The following is a 10774-nucleotide window of genomic DNA, read 5'->3' on the forward strand; positions in this document are numbered from 1 at the left end:
ACTTTCCCAAAGGATAAACCTAAATACAATTTTTCAATAAAATATTTGTTTCGTTGTTTACATTTGGAAAAGATAATTCTACATACCCACTCCACGGCAAATAATAAGTTAGATTTCACAGGGTGACAAAAAAAACATATAAAGAATTTACATACAGTGATAAAAATTATTTCTTTTGTTTATAATAATCTTTCAAGAACTTCTTGTATACACAATTTGAACATATTTGACTAGTATCTTCATTAAACTATATAAACTAAGAATCCCATTGACGGCACAAGTACAACCATGGACAGTACTTCAATTAGTGACTGATATAATTATTTTCATTAATAATACAAGTAAAAATATTGTCAAAACGTTTGTTATCTCCCTTTGCACAGCAACTTATTATGGGCCCTTGGGAAGTGGGATATAGGGATAAAAAAGTAAAAAAGTGGGGATGTGGGTGGTAGGTGGTATAAAAAAGAGTAAGATCTGAGGACAAAAAGAAGGAAAATAGTTGCAGGTCGAAAATATACAAAACAGCGGGATTTGGGAAATGAGCAACCCGTGTCACCAACCTCACCCTTTCGTTTAAAGCAATAGTCTTTCTTGAAAAACGTCAGGCCTGGCCTTTTATGAATTTGTGAAATTTTATATTTGTTACGACAGTTCACAATGCAAAACCTGTGAATTTGCTTTAAAAAGGAGTAAACATGACGGGGGGAGGGGACTTCAATCATTTGTTGGTAGTAATGAGCAGCTGAGACATTCAATACACTACCCTTGTCATCTACTTTGAATTACAGAAAAACATAACCTATTACATATTTGTTGACAAAAAGTACAGCTAAAGCTATCATGAATACGCTATTTCATGGCGAGAAAAATAGATTTGACAAATATCTTATTTATTTCCGACTGTGGTTTGAACTACATCTGTGAAAAATATCGAAACCAGATTAGTTTCAGAAACTTTTTATTTAATTAGGAACATTATGATATATTTCATCTCAATTTCTCAACCTTATCATAAATTTTTAAGCTCAATTAAGGAAGCTATTCCAGCGGCTCATCTCTACCACTCATTACGTAGTAAGCCCCCCCCTACTTTTCGGGTTTTTTTTTTTTTTGTTAAGGTTTATCTTCGGATTGTTACATTTCTATATAAGTCTTATTTGCAAAAACACATAATTACTTCAGTTTGTGCTTCCTTTTCTTCTCTTAAATATGCAGGAAGCAGTTGCCACTGGACGGTAGCAACGTCCACTCAATGAATTTTCTTCTGATGGCCTTTCAGCTCTGTAGACGAATTAAGGAATAGTTTGCTTATGGAATATAGCTGTCTTGTTTTATTAGTCTCATGTGTGAGTTTTATTTGTCTTAATATTGTATGATCCTGTATGTGTTGCTATTGTTCTTAATGTCGGCAAAAACCTCTATAGAGTTTATGTTTGTAATGTTCATGTAAACCCGACTCAAAATAAAATTGTCTTCTATATTCTATTCTAGTAAAGGGTACTTCAGTAACCACGCTGATTAAAACTTATTCATAAATCAAAGTTGATACATGTATTTTAATTTACACGTGTATTAATGAACTATATCATCTTAAATAGTCAAACCGGCGCTAGGGGGCGTCTTAAACTTGCAATGAGGTGAGAGTTTTTTCTACTTGTGGAAGGTCTCACTGTGAGTTTGAGATGAAGCACAGCATTAAAAGCGCTATTATGTAAATATATTTTGTCTTACTTTCGTTTTAAATTGAGAAAATTGCGATAACGGCTTGTAACACTAATCCTGTTTGCTCTATAATGATAGAAAATGTATAGAAATATTTTTTTAAAAAAGGCCATCTAAAGCTCTAAAAATACACCATTTGTTTTAGTATTTATCATAGTCCTATAATCATCTTTAGACTTTTTTAACTTTTCTGTATTTTACTGAGTAATTGACTTTTTTTAGAGTTAATTATACCATTTAGATAGTCGAGAGAAAGTTTGTAAAGCATCAATACACTTTACAAAACTTATCCCTAAAATTTCAAGAAATTGTTACAAAAGCTTCTGAATAATCAAGAGATACCAACTAGCTAGAATATTGTTTCACTATTTTTCCAAATTTTACTTATGAATTGACCGATTTAGTTTTTTGGGGTTTTGGGTTTTTTTGGGTGTTTTTTTTTCTTCCAGTGAAGACCAAGTTACAAATTATTTATCTTAGGCTGTGTTTAAAAGATTTTATAGCTTGAATAACTTGTCAAATCTTTATTGCATTTTGCAAAACCCAGACAGAAGCTTCCTCGTAAATAACCAAGAGATTATAATAGATGACACCCTTCAATTTTTTATTTTATTTTTTTAAATTTTCGTTTAATTTTACTGATGAAGGACATAGTGTTTTCTGACAGTTACGACTGCAGCAATCTGCGGAAGGCGAGACGCACCGTGGAACCCTTGCCGATTTTATTTTCTTATAATATATATCATTAATATCGTTGCGTAAAATTGTAGGTATATGTGACTATATGGGCCTATATATGTCATATTTCTTTAAACTCCAAAAACATGTCATATATAAACACGTATATATATCATAATTCACTAGAAAAGGTGTGTTTTGCAAAAAACAATATATCCAAGTGAATTGCTGCGAAAAAACAAATTTGTGAAAATCAATGGATTAGGGATTCCCAAAATAGATAAACTCAATGTGTATTCGGATATAAAAGGTAGAGCGACGGAACGAGTTGTTAGTATACGATAATAACCCCGGAAGTTATGTATTCCGAGTGGATAATATAAACATGTTGATTGAAGTAAGCAGTTTTGTGTATTCAGTATAGATATCAACACATGTAGTTAACAGGTAAACAATCGTTTGAAACAGCTGTTTTAAAATATGGATGAAATACAAGGGATATTTGATATTGAATGGAAAGAAAAATTTCCTTCTGTTAGTGCACCGCTGTTACAAAGTGATCTTAGTTCAGATAATTATTCATGTAAAAGGCCTCGGGAGATTTTACAAAAGTTATATAATGCAACAAGAACAAAATCAGATAAATTGAAAAGTCAATTAGAACAATGTGAATTTATTGAAAGATTTTTACAAGGGAAATTAACTGCTGATAATGACGGAGGTGAAAGACATTATAACAGTAGCTCTAGCAAGCTTATAACTAATGGTATAGATGATGCGCTGGAAAAATGTGTAAAATCAACTGTAACTTTGAATGCAGGACTTGTACTAGAAAGTAATATTGATGAGGATAACTGTTCAAACATAATAAAAGATAACGAAGTAATAGAGCATCCTGATGGATCAACCAATGGACATGTATTAGTGGAAAATGAATTAGCTAGTCCTCCTGAACTATTAACTACACAAATATGTGATAAGACAAATTTTGACAGCCATGAGTCAGTAGATGACACTCTGCATAACAGTGTTCAGGATTTAAAACAGAAATATAACCCAAAGTGGAATACTGCACATGAAAATCAAGTGGCACCAAAAAGTGATCCACTGCCAAGGAAATTTTTGGGACCTAAAAATCATCATAAACCAGCTGTACCTCCACGGAAAGACAAATCACATGACTCAGATCATGGAATAGATGTTATAACTCCTATTCAGTGTGTCAATGGACCAATTTTCAAAAGCACTATACATATTGTCGGTGAAAATTCTACCTTTAGTACTTTCAAAGGTAACAGTAAAATTAAGGAAACCGATTTGGACGATGTTTTAAACAACGATCATGATTATGAAATAAAAAATCACAGAGAGGAAGACACGACAGGATTATCCTCAGGAAATGGACAGATTAAAATAAAACCTGATAACAGTGATTTGGAGGCAGATAATGAAAATATGAGAAAAATACGGAAAAAAAGTAACAGAGATAGTGAGGAAAAAGTTGTAGCGACCTCGTTTAAAAAAATTAGTCATGAATGTGAATCAACTAACCTAGCAGTGGACACAGAGGGAAAAAATGTTAAACATCATGTCCAGAGTAATCATTTACGAAATGTCAAAACATTAAGTGACAAACCACCTGGATTACCTGAAAGAAAACCAAGCATGGAAATCAGTCAAATAGAAAGTCAACCAAATTTACAAAAAAGACGACAAAGTAGAAATGACTATGAAAATATATCTTTGGATTTCATTTTGACGCGATCACAAACTGTAACAGATGACTCGCCAGATTCTGAAGAAAATGAAGAGGATCTTTATGACAATGTGACTGAATTTAGAAAGTCTGACAATTCTGTGGATCCTGCTGATAAGGCATCCAACAATTTAGAAACACTTTCTACATCATCAGGTGGCGACAACTCTTCAGCTAGTCATTCCCCTTCAGGTAGGCAATATTTTATCATGTTCATGTAGATATCTTTAAATATATTCTTATATATACATGTATTTATATTAGTATACAGTTTCATCAATTTTAGATGATTCAATATCTGTATAATTTGTTGGTTGTTTTCTTGAGGCTCTTAAATGTATGTCAGAAAATAGATGACAAAGAGTACTTTGGATAAAGGGTCAGGTCATGATGCTTAACATACATTGACATTCAGGGATAAACCTCACAACAAAATATAAAACTGGATAGTACTCTGACACATGTAGTCCTGTCAAGAGAGTGAGACACTGGGACAATATTACATCAGGTATAATGTTATAGCAATTTAGTTAGACAAGTCGAGAAGACATCTGAATATCATGAATATTAATGAATTGATGACTGAATCTGTAATGAAAGAATGGTTCTATAAATAATAAAGCTGAGATGCAAGATTCCCTAAACAAGGAATTATATGGTGTATATAGTCTAAGATTCTTTTATGATAACCTGTTGTATCTCATTTTCATATACATGTACAGCTATTACGTAACAGAGATTTGAATACAACTTAAAACAGGCAATGGTCTATTCTACCATACCAGATTATTTCTATACATTGAATGAGATTTAAACAATTGATATATTGCGTTCTTATTTTGATGGATGCATGTATAAAAGTATTAAAATATTTGACTTCAATTTGTGGTACAAATGTACCCTATCTTAACTCATTCAATGCTTGCAAGGTTGAGATATATCAGATAAAAACTGAAAGAGTATCTTTACATAAAATGCACCATGAATTATGTTGTCTGACATTGTACATCATGTACATGTACATGGAGATGAAAAATTGACATTTTCTCAAGTTTGCACATCAATATTTTCCAATACCCTTTAGATCTACAACATAGTTTACAGTTATTTTATCATCACTTTTAATCTTTTTGATACATATATGATATATAATTGTTGATTTTAGAACTGTTTTATCAAAATGGCCCTTGGACATTATACATACATTTCTTGTGATCTAACATCTTGAGGGATTATTAAGATACATGTACTAAATGTTTTCTAGGTGACTTGAGATTGGTACACATCACTCAGCCAATCTACTGTTTAAGTTTGACATACATGTATAGACATAGAACCAATGATACCAGAAAAAGATCTTGTCAGATGAGGGATTATCATTTTAAAAACCCTGAAAAATTAAAGTTTTGATTTACAGTACTGTACATGGATAAGTAACAAATTTGAAACTTTGATAGTCATGATAGTGGAGAGATATGAAATTTTGGTAGTCGAGATTTTAAACTTAACGGAAATCATAAAACATGTCAAAGAAATAATCATGATAATGGAACAATTTTATGCTTAAAAAAATAATTCTTGAACATCATGGTTTAATTTCAAACCTGAAAAACTAAGGAGGCAAAAAATTTCAAATTTCATAAGTCTGTAATTATTGGGAATCTAAATCTTAAAGAACATCTTTCTTTGAAAAAAATAACACAATTATTATGTCTCTTTTTCTGTAGACAATTTATCTATTACCGGTACATGTAATATCCTTATGCATTGTTATGTGTGTGTCCTTTAACAAAATTGACAGGAAATTTTAGTTGTCAACTATGTTACTATTATTAATTGTCCTAAAGTTAACACAATATTGCTATTGTTGCAATGGTGTTGGTTTTTTTTTTTAATATTATATAATCTCCTTTTCCTTTCAATATATGATATTGTGAAACTTTTGACATAGGGCTGAAAGATTTCATGACACAAAAAGCTTAAACTTTGAGTCATTATCCATGTGACTGTTCATATCATACAAGTACATGTATCTGTATACCCAAACACTTCAAATGATCTTCCTGTGATTGTTGATTTTTCTTTACTTGACAATTTCGTTTAAAAATAAGTTAGTCTATATAAAGGATTGTCACAAAAGCTAAATGTCTATCATGACTACAGTAATTTAAATTAACCAAAATTATTATGGTCTAACTTATATTTTATTGCATGTATGAATAAAAAATAGTTCTTATTTAATCAGGTACTGTGACTACGTGATATAATTTACACATCAGTCATGTGACAGTGTTGTTTGTTTACGTTTAACTGACTTCAAACTCATTATATATTCATCAAATGCGTAATATAAAAATGATTGTAAATATTTATTCAGAAAGTGCATTGCCATGTCATCAAATTTATTTTTATTTTAATATAAGGTAAAAGGTAAACAATCAATAGATTTATATATCCAAATTGTTATCACATGATACTTGACATTGCATGACAGATGTTCAGTATTGCACACTTGGGTTCTAAATAGAAATATCAATATGTTCCTAGCATTTTTGAGCAGTTTTTAGTTTACTTTAACTCTGCTTATCATGTTTCAACAATTGCATTGCTCATTTTAAGTTAGAATTATTAAATTGACTAAAAAGGATTCATTTCAGTCATCCCACTTGTAGCAGCTTTTATATTTCATAATGGAATGCTTCTTTTGCCGATTTGTAATTTTATTGGTGAGTTAAAGCATTGACCAAAGCTTCTTGTTAATATGTTGGGTTGCTGTCTCATTCATAAATAGGCAGATATTGAGTGTCTACTAAATTTCATGGATTTTCTTAGAATATCGAATGAGAATTAATTCAACTTTTCCCCCTTATTTTGTTTCTAAATGACCAATCAAATTTTGGCATAAAACTTTCCAAAATGGCATTAAAAGGAACATCCTCAAAACACCCTGATAAAACCCTGAGTTCCTTGTCGAATTTAAGAAGCATGTGACTTTTGGGAATGTAAATTGTACCTTATCATGACTATGAGTACTTTGGAAAGCATGGATTTATTCATTTTAACTTTTCAGAAAAATAATGACAACATAAGAATTCAGAAGTTGAGATTTCAATTTGCCAGAAGTCTACATTTTAAAAAGTTTGGCTCACCTAGTACTTACCAGATTGTAATGTACCTGTAATGTACCTGTGGGTTTTCTCTTTCTTTTAACCACCCACACCTATCAATAGGCTTTAAGGTTAAACACCTTTATACTGACCATAAACAAACTTTGTGATTGGATTAAATATGATTAAAATTTATGACTTCAAATTAAAAATACAGATGAACGAGAATGTGGTAAACCCACCCAGAGAATGTTGTATGTCATGTAGGGTTCTTATTTGTACATGTAATACTCTTAACCAGTGCCTTGCACTTTTTATAAAGTTTATTTACTGAAAGTTAAAGTGTGCCAATTTGTTTTTCATTCTCATAAAATACTTTGGTCTAAAGTAAAAAGCTTTCGACAAATTGTTATCATGATTCTACCTATTCTGACAAAACCCACATAAAGCTTTTAAAAAATTCTAGTAGATTTAATTTGAAGTTAATCATGTTAATTAATCAATTTAATGTAAACTTTAACATGCCTATTAAAGTAAATATATTCTTTTGATCAGTCGAATCATCCCCGAAACAGCCTAATAAAATCCTGAGTTCCTTGTCAAATTTAAGAAGCTAGCTTATGACTTTTGGTAATGTAAATTCTATTTTATCATGACTATGCATGAGTACTATATAAACATTAACTACCATTTTAACTTGTCAGAAAAAAATGGACAACATTAGATTATGCAGAAGTTGAGGTTTCAATTTTCCAGATGTCTACATTTTGGAAAGTTACTGGCTGACCTTGCACTTAACAGAAACGTGACCTGCTGGTTTTCTCTTTCTTCTAACCACCCACACCTGTCACTAAGGTTTTGGGGTTAAACACCGTGATTATTTACTGACCACAAACAAACTTTGTGATTGGGTTAAATTTCCTTGAAATATATGAATTTAAACTAGAAAACACAGATAAATGAGGATGTGGTAAACCCACCCAGAGAATGTTGTATGTCATGTAGGGTTCTTGTGTGTTTGTACATGTAATAATCTTAACCAACCTTGCACTTTTTGTAAAGTTTATTTACTGAAAGTTATAGTTTGCCAATTTTTTTTTATTGGCATGTTTTTCATTCTCATAAACAACTTTGGTCTTAAGTTAAAAGCTTCCAATAAATGTTATCTTGATTCTAACTTTTCAGACAGAACCTAATTATATCTTGAAATAAATTCTAGTAGATTTGATATGAAGTTAATTAAATCAATTCAATGTAAACTTTAACATTCCTAAGTAAATATATTCATATTGATCATTGGATATCAAAAGGATAGACAATGATAAAGAAAGACTTATGGGTATTGCTCATTGTTGAAGGCCGTACGGTGACCTATAGTTGTTAACTTCTATGTCATTTGGTCTCTTGTGGAGAGTAAGTTGTCTCATTGGCAATCATACCACATCTTCTTATTTTTACATTAAATCAAATTTGTTTAAACTTTACATTGATATTTTGCAAACTTTCATAATTAAAATCTTAAGTTGTGCATTGAAGTTTTAAAATAAGAAAACAAAAACATTGAATGTAACAATATAATGCTTCTTAACAACTAAAGCACCTACTGATATTCCAATGGTCGATGTAGCATCATGGCCAACCCAAGTGTATAATTAAAATAATAGAAATTTGATGCTTTTCCACATTTTTTCTTCATGTAGCTGCTTTCCCCAAATTCAGTTTAGTTTATTTTAAATTCTATTGACTGAAAGTTTTACTTTTACCAAGAGCTGACCATGGCCATTAATTCTCAGGAAATGGAATGACCAAAGTGTGTTATGCGATATGGGCTTTGCTCATTGTTGAAGGCCGTACAGTGACCTATAGTTGCTAATTTCTGTGTCATTTGGTCTCTTGTGGAGAGTTGTCTCATTGGTAATCATACCACATCTTCTTATTTTTATAGTACGTTCCCTTGAAATAAAGGTCTAATCACTAGCCAGTCAACACTGAGGTTGTGAGTTCGAACCCGCTCATGCGGGTGCACTCGACTCCAATCTTAATTGACTAGGATTGTCAGTTTTCCTATGGAAGATTGGTGGTTTTCTCCGGGCACTCCGGCTTCCTCCACCAATAAAAACTGGCCGCCACGAAATAGCCCAAAAGCAGTGCTTAAAAGTGGCATTAAAAACACAAAAAATCAAAATCAAATGAAATAAAGGTCAAACAGCCATAATAAGGTATATTAAGGTTTGGATTGGCTGATTTAAGATTTTGTTCTCGTCTTTATGTTTGCTGCTTCTTTTTGCTTTTCTAAGCTCAAACAAAGTATATTTCAATAATGTAAAGTTCAGTATCCTCAGTTTTATCAAGACCTCTACTTTAAATGACCAAATTGTATTTTGCCCTGTAAGGTATAGGATGTTTACATTAATGACAAGTCAGTTTGTAGATTATGGATGGTTATTTGGATAGGGTGGTTCTTTTCTTGTAAATGATACTATGTTGATTAATATTGAGGTCATTAAAACATTAAACTGATGAAGAGTATTTCAGTTGGCCTGATACATTAAACTATATGAAACAAAAGTATATCAAGCCTGCAGGAGGGAGGGGGATAGGGAATTTAGTCAGAGCCAAGGAGAAAGTGCCAATAAAAGAAGCAAAGACATGAACTTAAAGAGAAGAAGACAAGAAGTGGACCAGAAAAAGATGATTGCAATTTGCAACTCGTCTTCTTTTAGTGGAAATTTAAGAAGTAATGCTTGGTTAAAAACATCATGTAGACCAACAGAAATTACGTATATTGATGAAAAATAAAGGAAATCAAAAGAGAATTTGATGTCATACTTTTCTGGATCTATACAAACATCGTCTTTGTTTAAAGCATTCTTAATCTCTGAGTTATAAACAAATAAATGTCAGTTAACTCATTTTAATTTCCCTGTTTACTCTTTCTTTTTGCAGATAATATAAATGCATCAAAATATAGTTTCAAAATTTTATGTAATACACAGTTTATGTTCATTGTAGCTGTACTCTCCATGTACCATTTTGGTCACTCACAAATATTAGGCAAACAACAACCAATCAATGCATTAGCATCATTCTAATTAAGGAAAAAGAACATTTGAAGAATTATTTGTCTAGTATTCCCCTGGGTCTATTTAAAGAAAAACATTTTCAATAAAAATTATTTTATAATCCTTCCAAAATCTTGAAATAATTTTGATTTGATTAAAGAATAACAGATATCTTGAAATAGCAGAATAAGAGTTCTCTCATAAAAGTAAACCATTATAGGTCAAGGTACGGCCTTCAACACGGAGCATTGGCTCACACCGAACAGCAAGCTATAAAGGTCCCCAAAAAATTACTAGTGTAAAACCATTCAACCAGAAAAAGGATGTGGTAAACCCACAGGAACTAAAATGGTCAAGAATTATAATGAGGCAATCATTAGCAAAAATGACCTTGGATGAATTTGGCTTTTCTTTAATGTCCCTTTTGATCATACAGCTCCTTAGTA

At 31.4% G+C, this 10774-nt stretch overlaps 1 protein-coding gene across 1 annotated transcript in view; it reads left to right on the forward strand.

Annotated features, from left to right (window-relative positions):
• Nucleotides 1–2724: 2724 nt before the first annotated feature.
• LOC127712074 (breakpoint cluster region protein-like) overlaps nucleotides 2725–10774 on the forward strand; it is a 48021-nt gene continuing 39971 nt past the window's right edge. The window contains exon 1 of the mRNA XM_052218271.1: nucleotides 2725–4351. Within this exon, the coding sequence (XP_052074231.1) occupies nucleotides 2884–4351 (1468 nt within the window). The 5' untranslated portion in view covers nucleotides 2725–2883. The remainder of the gene's footprint in view (nucleotides 4352–10774) is intronic.

This window comes from Mytilus californianus, unplaced genomic scaffold (assembly GCF_021869535.1).
Source record: "Mytilus californianus isolate M0D057914Y unplaced genomic scaffold, xbMytCali1.0.p SCAF_8, whole genome shotgun sequence".
NCBI classification, from domain to species: Eukaryota; Metazoa; Mollusca; class Bivalvia; order Mytilida; family Mytilidae; genus Mytilus; species Mytilus californianus.